The sequence below is a fragment of the Arachis ipaensis genome, chromosome B2 (assembly GCF_059453495.1).
Source record: "Arachis ipaensis isolate K30076 ecotype BB chromosome B2, ASM5945349v1, whole genome shotgun sequence".
Classification (NCBI taxonomy): Eukaryota; Viridiplantae; Streptophyta; class Magnoliopsida; order Fabales; family Fabaceae; genus Arachis; species Arachis ipaensis.
The window spans coordinates 101160198-101176611 of record NC_142437.1 but is presented as its reverse complement, the minus strand read 5'-3'; the positions used below and the strand labels follow the sequence as shown (position 1 = coordinate 101176611).

At 46.6% G+C, this 16414-nt stretch overlaps 1 protein-coding gene across 1 annotated transcript; it reads left to right on the top strand.

The window, feature by feature from the left end:
• The first annotated feature begins 606 nt into the window (after window positions 1-606).
• On the top strand, window positions 607-5750 carry LOC148575028 (uncharacterized). Its single transcript, XM_088506019.1, has 5 exons — window positions 607-1434; window positions 1767-2903; window positions 3189-3500; window positions 3585-4256; window positions 4869-5750. Exons 1-5 carry the CDS (start codon window positions 607-609, stop codon window positions 5748-5750), a joined length of 3831 nt encoding a protein of 1276 aa, XP_088362145.1.
• Window positions 5751-16414: the final 10664 nt, after the last annotated feature.

Genomic DNA, 16414 nt, shown 5'->3' with positions numbered 1-16414 from the left:
TGTTACGGCCCGGCCCAAAACTTCCGCTGGTTTGGACCGACCCGAGCTCCACCCGACCCGAGCGGTCAGGGGTTAGGACGCTCCGTCACCAACCCGGACACGCGTCCGTGACAGCTCACCCATAGCTGTGAAGGGAACGTCTCAGGAATAGTGGGCCTGCCTTCACAGGGCCCACCTCTGACAATATATAAGGGGAAGATTTACTCTTCCCCAGAGGTACGTCACATACTCTATCACCCTTTCCGCCTGCGCACTTTACTGACAAGAGCGTCGAAGTGTCTTTGCAGGTGGCACCCCCCTCTCATGCGAAGTACTCGGGACCTCGCATACCGCTGACCTGCAGTCCACGACTTGACGAGCCCCTACCATCATCCCGGATCACAACCCGAACTGTTCAGCAACCGACCTACCGAACATTGGCGCCGTCTGTGGGGAACTCGTCCATGGATTTTGTGCTAGTCGAAACGGAGGCGAGCCGCGAGGCCGTACCTGGAGGCGACACCGCCGGGACGGGAACCCGACAACATCCGAGATCCCCCGAGGGACACAACCCAAGCGCACGAGAGACGCCCCTTCGGGGGGACTGGCGACAACCACGCCAGAATAATGCAAGATCTACGCCATAGAATGCAAGACTTAGAATGCCGGTTAGCAGACAGGGAACGCGACCGGCGCACCCCGGAACAGAGTCACTCCCGCTCTCGCTCTAGGAGCCGCTCCCGGCGCATGCCTAGCCCCCAGGTCGAGTCAGAAAGCACTGGGGAGAGACGGCGCGCGAGAAGGCGTCATGACCCCGTCATTTACGCCAGGTGCGAAGGACGGCGTACCACAAACCGAGGGGACGAAGACGCTCGTCGGGAGAACGACGATGGGAGAACGAACACCCGGGGACACGTGATAATAGGGGCCACCCCATTCTACCGCTCCATACTCGAGGTCCGGCTACCAAAACATTTTGACAAGCCGACGGACATGAGGTACGATGGAACGCAGGACCCCCTGGAGCACCTAACGACCTTCGAGGCTAGGATGAACTTAGAAGGAGTAGGAGATGAGGTAAGATGTTGCGCTTTCCCGGTCACTCTGGCGGAACCTGCAATACGGTGGTTCAATAACCTCCCACAGGGCTCGGTGAGCCAATTCTCTGACATCAGCCATGCCTTCCTGGCTCAATTCACAACCAGGATCGCCAAAGCCAAGCACCCGATCAATTTGCTAGGGGTGACCCAAAGAGCCGGGGAGCCGACCAGGAAATACTTGGACCGTTTCAACGACGAATGCTTGGAAATTAACGGTTTGACGGACTCAGTGGCGAGTTTATGCTTGACGAATGGGCTCCTGAATGAGGACTTCAGGAAGCACCTTACTACAAAGCCAGTCTGGACAATGCAGGAGATCCAGTGCGTGGCTAAGGAGTATATCAACGACGAGGAAGTAAGCCGGGTCGTGGCTGCCAATAAACGACAGCCCGCCTACAACCAAACCTGGCACTACGAAGGCAGAGAAAAACTAAGGGAACACGCCAGGGACGGCGGCCCAAGCAAAGCCTCGAAGCCATTCCCCTGAGTCGGGAAATTCACCAATTACACCCCCTCACGGCACCGATCACAGAAGTCTACCAACAGATAGCAGAGAAGGGGATACTGACGAAACCCCGACCTCTGAAGGGCAGGACGGGGGGAGACAAGAGCCTCTACTGCGAATATCATAAGGGATACGGACACAAAACCTAAGACTGCTTCGACCTAAAAGATGCCCTGGAGCAGGCAATCAGGAACGGAAAACTTGCCGACTTCTCCCATCTTATAAGGGAGCCGAGGAGACGCAATCGGGATCACGAAGGCGAGGACAGCTCCCGGGCGGCAAGACAACGCCGAGAACCAGAGGGGGACGACCACGGTCTCACGGTGGTGAACGTAGTAACAGCGAGAAACTCCACCCCAAGGTCGAAATCGGCACAGAAAAAATATGCCAAGGTCCTCGCGGTCTCCTCCTCGTCTGCCAGAAGTTCCCGGGGACTCCCATCCATCTCCTTCGGCCCCGAAGACCAATGGTTCGACGAGATGCCGGAAAGTCCCCCCATGGTCATCACGGCCAGGGTCGGAACCGGCCTCGTCAAGCGGATCCTGGTGGATATGGGGGCAGACTTGAACATCATGTTTCGAAACGTTTTTGATGCCCTGGGACTACGAGATGCCGATCTGGCAACCCACCAGTACGGTGTGGTAGGATTGGGAGACCACTTCATTAAGCCAGATGGAATCATCTCGCTCCCGACCTCCGTGGGGCAAGGGCAAAGGCGAAGGACTGTGATGGCCGATTTTGTAATCTTACGAGATTCCACAGCTTACAACATTATCTTGAGGAGGAAAACCATCAACGACCTGGGGGCTGCCATTAGTACGAAGCTGCTCGTGATGAAGTTTGTTGCTGATGACGGATCCGTAGGATCCATCAGAGGAGACTTGGAAACGGCGATCGCCTGTGACCACGCCAGCCTCTCTCTCAGGAAAAAGTCCAAAGAAGCTTCAGGAGTTTTCCTCGCCGACCTGGACGCCCGGATAGAAGATAAGCCCAGACCTGAGCCAGAAGGGGATTTGGAAAAATTTAGGGTTGGTGATTGGGACGAGAAGTTCACGTTCATAAACAGAAACCTTCCCCATGAATTAAAGGAGCCTCTGATGGAGATGATCAGAGCCAATGCCGACCTCTTCGCTTGGACGCCAGCCGACATGCCAGGGATAGATCCCCAGCTCATGTCACACCATCTGGCCGTCAAACCAGAAGCCAAGCCAGTGGCCCAGAGGAAGAGAAAGATGTCACAGGAAAGGGCAGAGGAGGTGGCCAGCCTCCTTGAAGCAGGGTTCATCCGGGAATTGAACTACTCGACCTGGCTGTCGAACGTAGTTTTGGTGAAGAAACACAGTGGGAGGTGGAGAATGTGTGTAGACTACTCTGACCTCAATAAGGCATGTCCTAAGGACTGCTACCCCCTGCCCAACATTGACGCACTCGTCGACGCAGCGGCGGGGTACTGGTATCTGAGCTTCATGGACGCCTATTCTGGGTACAACCAGATACCGATGCACCGACCCGACGAGGAAAAAACGGCGTTCATAACGCCAGGAGAGACCTATTGCTACAAAGTAATGCCATTTGGTCTAAAAAATGATGGCGCCACATACTAGAGATTGATGAACAAGATATTCAGTGAGCTTATAGGCAAGACAGTGGAAGTCTACGAGGACGACATCCTCGCAAAAACCACACGACCAGACGATCTCCTGAGCGACCTGGGGGGCGTATTTGCGTCCCTCCGGCAACACGGCATGAGGCTTAACCCGCTCAAATGCGCCTTTGCCATGGAGGCCGAAAAGTTCCTGGGATTCATGATCACCCAAAGAGGAGTAGAAGCCAACCCCGAGAAGTGCCAAGCGATTCTCCAGATGAAGAGCCCGGGTTGTATCAAAGATGTCCAACGATTGGCGGGGAGACTGACGGCATTATCCTGTTTCCTCGGTGCATCGGCAGCAAAAGCCCTGCCCTTCTTCAATCTGATGAAAAAGGGAATAGCATTCGAATAGACCCCAGCGTGTGAGGAGGCATTCAACCACTTCAAGGAGATCCTAGCAGCGCCTCCGGTGCTCGGGAAGCCCAAGGCCGGAGAATCACTCTACCTCTACCTGGCAGTAACAGAGGAAGCGCTTGCAGCGGTGCTTGTAAGAGAAGAAGGGAAAGCTCAGCAGCCGATCTACTTCGTGAGTAGGGCTCTACAAGGAGCCGAGCTGAGGTACAGCAAACTGGAAAAACTGGCGTTGACACTCCTAACTTCCTCTCGAAGGTTAAGGCAATACTTCCAGGGTCACCGTATAGTCGTGAGGACGGACCAGGCAATTCGCCAAGTACTCCAAAAACCTGATTTGGCTGGTAGGATGATGACCTGGGCCATCGAGCTCTCCCAATATGACTTGCAATATGAGCCCCGGCACGCAATCAAGGCCCAGACAATGGCAGACTTTTTGGTTGAGGTCACGGGTGATCCCCCCGAGGAAACGGGCACACAGTGGAGGCTCCACGTGGACGGGGCCTCCAACCAAACGTCCGGGAGAGCCGGGGTCATCTTAGAAAGCCCGGCAGGAGTCATCTACGAGCAATCGACCAAGTTCGAGTTCCCTGTGTCGAACAATCAGGCAGAATATGAAGCTCTTCTAAGCGGACTAATAGTAGCTCGGGAAGTCGGAGCAACAAAGATCGAAGTATGCAGTGACTCACAGGTCGTCACCTCGCAAGTAAACGGAAGCTACCAAGCCCGGGACCCCCTCCTGCAAAAATACTTGGAAAAGGTTAAAGAAATGACAAGTCAGTTCCAAGAGGTCAGGATCCAACACGTCCCAAGAGAAAGGAACACACGGGCGGACCTCCTGTCCAAACTAGCGAGCACGAAGCCAGGAGCGGGTAACCGGTCTCTCATCCAGGGCATGGTGAAGGAGCCAACGGTCGCCCTCCATCCGACGGAGTCAAGCCCCTCGTGGTTGGACCCCATCATAAACTTCTTGGAACTCGACAAGTTGCCTGACGATGAAAAGGCGGCCAAAACATTGAGAAGGGAGGCGGCCAGATATGCAATTATACAAGGGCAACTGTTCAGTAAGGGGCTCAGCCAGCCCCTATTGAAGTTCTTGCACCCCGACCAGACGGACTACGTACTTAGAGAAGTCCACGAGGGATGTTGCGGCCACCATATCGGGGGCAAAGCCCTAGCGAGGAAGCTCATCCGAGCTGGATACTACTGGCCATCAATGATGAAGGACTCCAGGGAATTCGTTAGAAAGTGCGTAAAGTGTCAACAAAATGCCAATTTCCACAAGGCGCCGGCCTCCGAGCTGAGCCTTCTGACGACTACACGACCTTTCGCTCAATGGGGAGTCGACCTTCTAGGACCCTTCCTGGTTGGCCCAGGACAGGTCAAATATCTCATAGTGGCCATCGATTACTACACCAAATGGATAGAGGCTGAGCCGCTGGCCAGCATATCTTCCTCTAATTGCAGGAAATTCATGTGGAGACAGGTGATAACCCGGTTCGGCATCCCGGAGGTCGTCATCTCGGATAATGGAACACAATTCACTGACAAGAAATTCACGGAGTTCCTCACCGGCCTAGGGGTAAAGCAAAAATTTTCCTCAGTTGAACACCCCCAGACGAACAGACAAGTAGAGTCCGCAAACAAGGTCATCTTACTTGGCCTCAAGAAACGCCTAGACAACAAGAAAGGCGCATGGGCCGACAAGCTCGCTTCGGTCCTGTGGTCCTACCGAACAACCGAGCAAAGCGCTACGGGGGAAACCCCTTTTCGCCTAACGTACGGGGTCGACGCCGTGATACCCGTCGAAATCGGTAAACCGAGCCTGCGGCTATTGCTCACAGGTGTGGACGAAGCGGTAGAAAAGGACCTGGTCGAGGAGACGAGGGAGATGGCCCATTTGTCAAAAACAGCATTGAAACAAAGAATAGCCCTGCGCTACAACGCTAAAGTCCTCAGGAGGGATTTTGGGGAAAGAGACCTCGTTCTGCGACGCAACGACGTCGGTCTGCCGACTCCTGGGGAAGGAAAGCTGGCGGTAAATTGGGAAGGTCCCTACAGAATTAGAGAGGTGCTTGGCAAGGGTGCCTACAAGCTCGAGAGACTTGACGGCAAAGAAATTCCTAGAACATGGAATGCAGGTAACCTGAGAAGGTTCTACTCCTGACTCGGGTAAACCGACCAGGAGGCCTAACGGACTTATGTATGCTTGCTCTGTTCACATGTTAATTTTTAGTCACTTTTTAGCTATTTACTCTTATTGAATACTTGCCGTATTAACAAGCTTGCCTAGCTGATGATTAATTCTCACTTGTCAAAACATTCTCCTACTTATCTGTTGCTTCCCAATACGCGTTTCACACGATTGCGTCCTAAAACGGCAGCCCGGGACTGATCACCCCGAGAGCCAAATGGACCATAGCCATAATTAACACGGCGACAACACGACCAAATCGGTCCGAATCGTTACCAACGTAAAAACGACAAAACGGGCACAAGCAATAAGCCCACCACGAAAAGGCGGTAACAAAAATAATACGACGAGCAAGGCGAAAGATAGTAACGGCCACTCGGCCATACAACTAACCTAACACAAATGTTACGAAGTATCAAATTACAAAACACGCAACGAACGTTCAACAAATCTACATCAAAATGTTTAAGTTACAAGAGGTCACTTCCTAGGCATGTCAACAATCTTGCCGTCTTGGATCGTTTTGAAGACCCCAATAGCCGATGTGTCGAACTCGGGTGCCACGATCTTCACCTGAGCCTTCAGGGCGTCCTCAGTCATAGAGATCGCGTTCTTCCCTTGCTCTTTGGTCGCTTTCAGCTTCTTCCTGAGCTCCTCGACCTCAACTTTAGCGGCTTTAGCCGACGACACGGCTTGGTCCCGCTCCTTTTCCAAGGCCGCCACACGCCCCTGGGCGGCGTTCAGCTGGCTCTCCAAGTTCATCTCTCGCTCGGCCAAACGGGCCACCGTCTCGTCGGAAGCCTTCAATTTTTCCTCGGCAGACGTCGTCCTTTCCTCGGATGCCTTGAGCTTCTCCCCCATCTCAGACAGCTGACCCTGGAGCAGCTCAACCTGTGCCTTGAAGTCATTGTTTGCTTGGACAGAAGACTCGAGCTTCCTCCGGAGGGCCTGCATTCTCGACAACTCGAACTCAGCCTTTCGAGCTATCACGGCCCCCCGGAGCAAAGTCCGATACATCCATCTCACCTGCCCGGCTAGGTCAGTCCCGTGGAAATGCTCCTCTCTCCCAGGGATCAGCTGCGAGTCAATAAAAGTTGTGGCATCGAAATTCCTCTCCATGATGGTAAGAGCCCCCTCCGGGCTCGAAGACGCCCTCCGCCTCTTAGGGGTGTGGATGAGTTCCACATCGTCATCCACCTGAGGAGCAGAGGGCGAATGACCGCTAACGATGACCTCGGGAGGAGGAGAAGCTTGCACCCCCTCTGGGTTCACACCGGACATATCGGTATCCTGGGGAGGAGGCTCAGTCTGGTCCTCCTTCTCCCCAGAAGGTCCAACTGATTTCCCAGCATCCTTCTCCTCAGCTTTCTCGTCATTGCTTTCTTCGAAGAAGGTCTTCATCAGGTTCTCGAGACCCGTCACTGTAGCAGACATTTCCACTGCGGCAAACAAACAAACACATCAGCCGTTAGATCGCGTAAAGCAAACAATAATAAACAACACAAAAATAGAAAACAAGATGACTCACGGATATAGCTCCTGGTGGCCTCCCGTTCACCCATAAGGAGATGAGGATTCACAAGGTTCTTTTTAAAAAGAGTGAACAGCACATCGGCTATTTGCTTATCTACTGAGGACATCCTCTTATATGTTACCTTAATAAAAGGATTCGACCCCGCCCCAAAGCTCCAGTAAGTGGGGATGAGACGCTCCCCCTCTAAGGATAACCAAAAGGGATGGCGACCTCTAACGGGACGGACTTTGAAAAACTTGTCTTTAAACCCATGGTAGGAGTCCTCAAACAGACCAAATATTCTCCTACCCTGGGCAGACCGGAAAGAAAGGAACCCTTTCCTCGCTTTCCCTTGTTTGGAAGGGTTGGTAAGGTTGAAGAAGAAAAGGAAGACATCCACCGACACCGGCAGCTCGAGATACTCACAAACCATCTCAAAACATCGGATAGAAGCCCAACTGTTTGGATGGAGCTGTGACGGAGACACGGATATCCGATTTAAGAGCGACATCTGGAATTCGGAAAATGGAAGGCGAACCCCAACCTGGGTGAACATGGATTTGTAAAACCAAATCCAGTCGGCAATTTGGGGAGAATGAAGATTGACCTCGTACAGCCGCTCATGGGGGGCAGGCACGAAGGTCTCATAATTGGCCTCGTCGTCTGTTCCCCCGCACAAGTATCTGGCCTGCCGGAACTCCGTCAACTCCGTCAGATCCATTTGGTTTGGCGAATCCTTTACATCCGAGGTTACCCAAGCGTACGAATCATAGCTCGCCGTGGAAGGGGAAGCCCGGGAGACAACACGAGGCATACCTACAGCGGGGTACCATTCCGTTAGTCTACGAGATCGGAAGCCCGGAAAATACCCAGAAACTATGTTCGTCCTACTGAGCAGTTAAAATCAAATATGAACCAAGCAAGCCACCTAAAAACCTACCCGGGAATGGTACCCCTCCCCTAGTACTCTACCTATCATCAGAAAGCCATGTAGCAACAAAACCCAAAAAGGTAGCAAAAACAAACACACACAAACAGCAAGCATACAATGACAGAACGAAGAAGAGGAAGGTCTGAGGATTACCTGGATTTTGTTAAAGACTGGAAGGACAAGAGGAAGATGTTCGTAGAAATTGCAGCGACACTCTGGAACTTTTGAGGGAAGAAGAAGGAGATAGCAAGGAAATGGGAGAGGCAAGAGCGTAAAAAAGAAGAAAAAATGAGAGATAAACTATTTAAAACTGCCTCCCAGGAAGCGCGAAAGACTGAGGGCAAAATGGTCTTTGCATACGGGGTTTCTCAACCCATTATGAGCATTCAATGCTCAGCACGGAGAACGAAGCGATGAGCGGTTACCTCAGTAACCAAAAGACACGTGCGCAGGGAGCACGTCCCCCACGGGCGGCCGATCTGATGACGTGTGAAGAAAGAAGACAAACGCGCCACCAATAGTCCTCACGGCTACCACTGGCGCGTGGGGGCACTGTTACGGCCCGGCCCAAACTTTCCGCTGGCTTGGGCCGACCCGAGCTCCACCCAACCCGAGCGGTCAGGGGTTAGGACGCTCCATCACCAACCCGGACACGCGTCCGTGACAGCTCACCCATAGCTGTGAAGGGAACGTCTCGGGAATAGTGGGCCTGCCTTCACAGGGCCCACCTCTGACAATATATAAGGGGAAGATTTACTCTTCCCCAGAGGTACGTCACATACTCTATCACTCTTTCCGCCTGTGCACCTTACTGACAAGAGCGTCGGAGTGTCTTTGCAGGTGGCACCCTCCTCTCACGCGAAGTACTCGGGACCTCGCATACCGCTGATCGGCAGTCCACGACTTGACGAGCCCCTACCATCATCCCGGATCACAACCCGAACCGTTCAGCAACTGATCTGCCGAACACATATGTATGGGACTGCAAAATTCTGAAAAAATTTTTTGTTCTAGTTTTCACAACAAGAAAAAAATTAAGAAAAAATCTAGATAAAAAATCAAATTCAAAGCAAAGATATAGTTAATGACTTCATTTGTTCATTTACTGATTTTGCAGAATTATAAAATAGTATACTATAAAAGTCAAGATTTGTGGAATCAAGTGAATAGAAAAACTTTTTTACAAGATTTTTATTGTTATTGTTCTCGGTTCGAATTTTGTGAAGTATGATTCTTTTATGATAGGAAATGCTGAACTGTTGTAAAATTTTCCCAATATGAGGATGACTTAGTTGTATCCCAAGTTTAGATATATGGTTGAAAATTTTGAAAGATTAACTATAAATTCCTAATTAGTTGCTTTGGCCTAATTTCTAGTTCAAGACCTGTAATTAGTAATTACACCAAATGCAGTATTGATGACATTATCGTCTTTTGCAATTGATTTAAATCGTAATAATTATGGTGTGAAAAAGCATACTAACCAATAGCGGAATAAGAAATTTTATAGGAGGAAGACCACATTAAACACAAAATAAATTAAAATATAAAATAACAAAAAATTAACAAAATGTAATTTATATCATATATGTCAAACTAATAATTATATTATATAAAAATTACCATTCAAGTATATATTTTAAAATTTTTATATTTTTAAACTTGTTCTACGATGTTTCATTGAACCAAAATCATTAGTTATTATCTCTGAAGTAAATTTTAAAGCAATCTTCTTTTCAACATATACAAATATATAATTTGCTAAAAATCTGTCTTCCATCTTGTTTCAAAACCTTGTTTTAATAATATTCATAACTAAAAAAGTTGTTCAATTGTAGCTATTGTCACAAGAAGAGTCAAAACAGTACAAATTAATCTAACAATTAAAGGATAGATATTTAATTTGTAAAATCCAGAAGTTTTAGAAAACCTCGTTACGAGTCAATTTCAAATTATTTATTCATTAAGAATTTTTAATTTCAGAAATTATTTTATTAAGGCTAATTAAATCAAGTGTTGATAATTAAATTTGGATTTTTATCTAATTTCATAATTATTGGATAATTTCTTTTTTTTAAATTATAAAGTTTAGTAATGGTAAAATGATAAATATTTTATGATTTACTTTAAATAATTGAGATTTTAGAATTTAATACTTTAATTCTTATGAATAAAGAAAATTAATTATATTATCTCTAATTACTGAATTAGAGCATTTTTTTGAAATTAATTTGTAATTTATGATCAAATAATATTTTCTTTAAAGATAATTTTGTTGAATTAAAATTTGTTTTCAATTACGCTATTACTCTCTAATTTTATTAAAAATTACCTAAACTACCCTAGCTTAACGCTAATCCCTTTCTCGTTAACCCTCAGCCGCCACCCCAATTTCCTCTCATCAGCAACACACAACACACTCAGAAGTAGCAGCAATGCTGCAATGAGAAAGAAACAGAAGCAGAAAGGGAGAGGGAGACTGAGTTGCGGCAGAGGAGAGGAGGAGGGAAGCTCACCGCGTCGCTGTCGCCCTCACCGCGTCGCGCCGCCGCTGCAGTCCGTGCCGTCTTCGTCATCTCCAGGGGAAGCCAGCGCCGCCAGTGTCGCCGTCGCCGTCGCCACTGAAGCCGCCCTCGCCGATCTGTCTGCCGCCGTTGGAGGCGCGAGCCAGGAATGCCTCTGAGGGAGAAGACGCGATGCTGATGGAGCCGCACTAGCCCTTGGCGCACCGCATCGCACACAGAATGGTCGCCGGGAGAGAGCTGTAAGACCCAGAACTTTTGAAAAAGGGCTATCATGAGCTAATTTCAAATTCAGTATTTCTGTTGCTTTAATTTCAGAAATTTTTTTATTAAAGAATATTAAAGCAAGTTTCGATTAATTGAATTTGAAATAAATTAAGATTATTATCCAATTTTACAATTTTTAAATTATTTTCTATATTCAAATTAGAAAGTTGATAGTTGTGAAATAATAAGGATTTATATGATTTGGACTAAATAATTAATATTTTAAAGTATTGATACTGCTGCTTTGGAAAAATAAAGGATTTAATTATATTGTTTTTTAATTATTAAATTTGGAAATTTTATTGAAAAACAATTTGTAAAATTGATGAGCAAATAGTATTTTTCTATATACAATTAGTGTTGGATTTAATATGGGTTTCAATTACTATATTATTCCCAATTTCATTTGAAATTACAAAACTACCCCTAGCTTAACCCTAACCCTAATTTTCAAAATAGTGAAACCCTACTTCCCAACCTAGCTATCGCACCCCATCTGTTTCCTTTCCTCCTCTCATTGACGCAACATACACAGCAGCAACAGCTGCTACCAGAAGAAACAAAAGAAAGAAAAGGGCTAGGAGGAAACGGGGAACGCAGAGGGAAGCACAGGAGGAAGAGAGGCACGGGCTAGCGCTGGCGGGCCGCGCTGTCACCGCCGAGCTGCTTGCCGCCGCCGCCATCACGAGGAAGACCAGAACCGAGCAAGGGGGAGAAGCCATGCGGCAGAGGAGAGGAGAAGGGGAACTCACCGCGTCGCCGTCACCCATGGAGCCGCGAGCTGCGCCCAGTCGCCGTCGGGGTCACCGCGTCGTCATCCTTGCCAGCTCTGAACGAGAAGCACGATGGAGCTCCGTTTCTGCTTCTCTGGTCAGCCGTGAGTGAGTGACGCTGGGAGAGAGGGAGTCGCCGTGGAGCTCGTCACTGCCGCTACAGTCATCGCCACCCTTAGAGCTGTGCGAAGCCGCCATCACTGCTAGGGGACGACGCTGCCAAGGGACCCGCGGAGAGAGAGGAAGAGCGCGACAGTGGTGGGTAATTGCTGCAATGCTGCCGCTGTGCCGTTGAGAGGGAAGCCACCGGGTCGTACAGAGGAGAGGAGGCAGAACCGCGCCCAGCCACCGCCGCTTCTGCCGCCAAGAAACCTAGCTGTGCCTCTGGTTGCCGGGAAACGATATGGTTGCTACAGGAGGTCGCCGCTGGAGCTGCTACTCCATTCTGCCATTCCTTTTCATCACAGTAAGTCTCCTGCGCTCTGAAACTCAAACCGTAATCATTCTAATTATCTGCGGTTAAGGATTCGGATGAATATATGTTGTAAGGTTAATTTTATGGGGTTTCATGTCAAAAATTGAGGTTTGTTGCTGAGCCACTGGAGCTTCTGGCCACTGACGGAGCCGCTGCCGGGTCGATTTGGAGCTGCGGCTGCTTCGTTTTGTTAATTCAGTGAGTATTTTGGTTTTTGAAAGCCCTGCGTTAGTGTTCTGTTCTGTGTAATAAAGTATTTGCGATGTTAATGGTTTTAGGAGTTAGAATCCGATTTGCTTGTGCTACTTGTAGCTGTTTCTACTTTTGAGAGAGCAAGCAGAGCCGAGGTTTTGATTGCCGGTGATTTCGGGCTGAGCAAAAAGGAGTCAGTTAACGAGTTTGGGTTATGGTTTTGGCGTTTTGAGGTAGGGGCTGTTTTCCGAAAACTATGTTTTATATACTGGAATTATTACATATGGATACTGATGTGAGACAATGTATGTTTGGTGATTGTATCAGTCTTATGTATTGTTTGGCTGTCTCGAATGATTATGAATGTTTGTTTGACTGGATTGTTGTGTGGCTTTGTGAAACGGAATGTTTTTGAAGTTGAATTCTTTTAAAGATTTAAGATCGAGTTTAATCCATTGGGAATTGATTCGAGCTGATTTGATTTTCTTGCAAATGTGAAAAATAGAATACACTTTTGGGTTCAGCCTGGTTTGCTCTAATTGATTCGGTTTTGATAAACGAATTGTTGCCGAACGGTTTTCTTAAAGTCTGGAAATGAGTTAATCGGTTGATAATAATTTGATTTTGAAACGGGTTCCTTGAAATATGAAAATGAGTTGAATGTTGGATTCAGTTGTTTTTGGACTGGTTTTGGGTTTTGAACCGTTGATAAAGATTGTGGATTGGTTTGGATGGGACCCGAAAAGGGTGGCAGAGTCCAAGTTTTAGGAGAGGTGCTGCCGAAATTCTGGTAGAATCCGGGACTTTACTGAAATGTTATTCGGAAACTTATGAGTTAAAGACTTCTACTATTTTATCTAAATTATTAGGAAAGGGATGACTTATACTTTTGAAATGAATTATTAAAAAGGAAATTGTGATTTAGTCTTGTTTCTTAAGAAAAGTATTATATTTCCCTTGTGAAATAAGTTATTTAGATGAAACTTATGTTTTAAGGCTGTTTTAAATGCTAAAATGGTTTATGCCTTTGAATTTGACTTGAGGGTTTCAATTAGAGAAGTTTCAGTGACTTTGAAAGAACCTGAGCGCCTATTGACAAGTTTCATTCTAAAATGTTTTGGGAAAAGTTTTAAGTACTCTTTGAGTTCTGAATGTTTGCAAGACAAACAATTTTTGAGCAGTTTGAAACGCTTTAGAATTTCTCATGGAGTTGAAGCTGGTTTTTTGTTTAAGTAAAGGAAACGGCTTTGAAAGGAGTAATTGATTACATGACTCGGTTTGGCTTAGATCCTATTTTATTACTCAAATCAGGAAGCCAAGGTTTTAATGATTTTAAGTGAATTTGAGGAAACGAGTTGAGTTAGTCTCCCCTAAAGACTTGAGACTCTGCCAAGAAACTTTTGTAATAAAATCCCATTGTTGGATGGATGATTTTGAATATTTCAAAATAAATCTTTAACTTGCCATGGTTATGGAAGTTTTGGAAAGAGGATGCCGAGAGTGGCATTGTTTTTAAAAGGGGAACTTACTTTGAGTAAAAGTGGCTTATGAGCCTGAGATGATTTGAGAAATGAGATCTTTAAAGCCAAGGCTGAAAAGAGTTGAAATTCGATTTCAAAGTGAAATGAATTGAGAAAAAGTGATTTATGGCTTAAAATGCCGATTTTATGAATTTGATAATGTTGAATGGTGGAAGTGCTATTTCGTTATGAGCCGGATGGCTGACTATGAATTATGTATTTAAGCCGGATGGCTAAGATGAATGTTGATTCATGGCTGAGAATGAATGCATATATGCTAAAATATTGATAATTGTGATTTTGCACTTCCACTATCTGAGGCACGAGTTTCCCTGGAAGAAAGCAGTGGCTAGCCACCATGTGCTCCAGGTGGAGACTCGAGACTCTGTTGACCCTATGTCCTAAGTGTGGCCGGGCACTGTGAAAGTCCCGGATGAGCTCGCCCCAGTGAGGGTGTTGGATATGGATTATGATTATGATCACGATGATGGTCAAGAATAACTCGAGTTGGGAATGCACGACAGAGGGACAGTCCAATGGTTAGCTACCAGGACTTGTCGGGTTGGCTATATAACCGACAGATGATATCATCAGCCACTAGGACAGGCATGCATCATGTGTATCTATGTGACATTATTTGGGTGTGCATATTGTACTTGGTTTGCCTTTGTGATTATTTGTGATTATCTGCTAATTGTTCTACTTGCAGTAACTGTTTGTTTGTGCTTGAACTTTCATACTTGTGTTTGTGACTGGGATTCTATTGGACCGTGGTGATTGGTTGTTGGTTGGATTGTTTGGGCCTAGGGGTGTGGTTGAAATGAGATGGATCGATGGTTGGTTTCGATTTTGTGTTCTGGTTTGGAAACGTATGAAAGGGCTATTTGGTTCAGCTTAGATAAACCTTTTGAAAGGCTTTTGAGTTTTTAAGAATTGAACAGTTCCTCTTTCAGAAAAGATTTCAGATTTCTCTTTTATAATAAACCGTTGTTTTTGAAAGATACATAAGGCGGTTACCAATCATTGTAACGATTTTATCTCGCGTATCCTATTATAGTAATCCTGCAACCCTACGGTGGGAACCCTTTCGAGGATGATGTTCTCACCCCCCTACAATTTCCCCTTTCAGGATTGGACGCAGAAGTCACGAAGAGATTATCTAGTTGTTGTCGCGATGCTTTGTATTGCTTTAGTTATTGTTTATTGTTCCCTCGCCCTTATCTTTATACATTTTATAAGAGGGATAGGAATTGTATTGGTTAATGCTTGTAATATATATATATATATATATATATATATATATATATATATATATATATATATATATATATATACTCTTTGTGAGTTTTGTAAGTTGTATGGTATGTATGAATGTACGTTACCGAACAAAAGTATTTCGGGAGCGGTATTGCGGTTTAAAGTTTTAAACATACTCATATTTTAGTATTAAATAGTATAAGAGTCATCATAATGTCCGAGCTATCAGGCTGCGTTTGTTTTCGAGAACAGAACAGGACAAGATACTGATGGACAGAGACACAATTTTATGTTCTTGTATTCTGTTTAGTGATAAACTAGAACAAATTATGAAAATCCAATTTATTCCCATTTTTTTTCATTCAAAAAATTTGAGATGAAAAATATAATAATAAAATATATAATTATGAAAAATTAACAAAAATAAAGAAAGAAAAAATAAAAAATAAGTTGTGTCCCTTGTTAGTGTCTCCGTATCCTTCCTGTCAGGATGGACACAAAATACACTAATTCAGTGTCTCTGGACACACTGTCTCTGTCCATGTCTCCTCTGCCAAACACAATTTTGTGTCTCTGTGTCCCTGTCTCAGTGTCCTGTCTCTGTAAACAAACGCAGCCTCAGAGTCGCGCAGCCGGAAGTGTGAGCTTTGGTAGTTAGGGTGTTACAAGAGCGGCGCCGAAGAGAAAGAGAGGCCGAACGTGGGGCCTCCATTGTCATCCTCGCCGCTGACTAGCTCGCCGCCATCCAACGTGAAGCCAGCTGTTGTCGTCGCATCTCCCAGTCGTCCCTGCCGCCACCGTGCCGCCGGGAAGGAGGTCGTTGGGTCACACAGAATGAGAGAGAGAGCACGGGAGCAGAGGAGAGAAAGGGAGACCTAGGCCGTTTCTGCCGTTTCTGCCTCTCGAAACCCTGCTGTCGTCGCCGGAAAATTCTGTCGGTAAGGGTTTTAAGTTAGTTCTCCTTTCCGTTGAGTTTTCGGGAACCTCATTGTCGCTGCATGTTGTTCAGGTCACCGCTGCCACTTGAGGTGGCTGCCGCCGAACCGGTTCGGAGACCGTCGCCGTTTCAGTTCATCCGTTCTTTCTTCATTTCGGTAAGCGTTTTCGATTTGAAAGCCTTTAATTACTGTTCTGATATCTCACGCTGAGGTTTGTGGTGCAAATTGCTATAAGATTGAGTCTCATTT

What these genes read in the sequence shown, in the direction of transcription:
- LOC148575028 (XM_088506019.1), top strand. Translation starts at nt 607, where the DNA reads ATGCAAGATCTACGCCATAGAATGCAAGACTTAGAATGCCGGTTAGCA. An exon ending in ACTCGACCTGGCTGTCGAAC is followed by an intron (nt 2,904 to 3,188) that starts GTAGTTTTGGTG and finishes GCCACATACTAG; the next exon opens with AGATTGATGAACAAGATATT. An exon ending in GATTGGCGGGGAGACTGACG is followed by an intron (nt 3,501 to 3,584) that starts GCATTATCCTGT and finishes GCATTCGAATAG; the next exon opens with ACCCCAGCGTGTGAGGAGGC.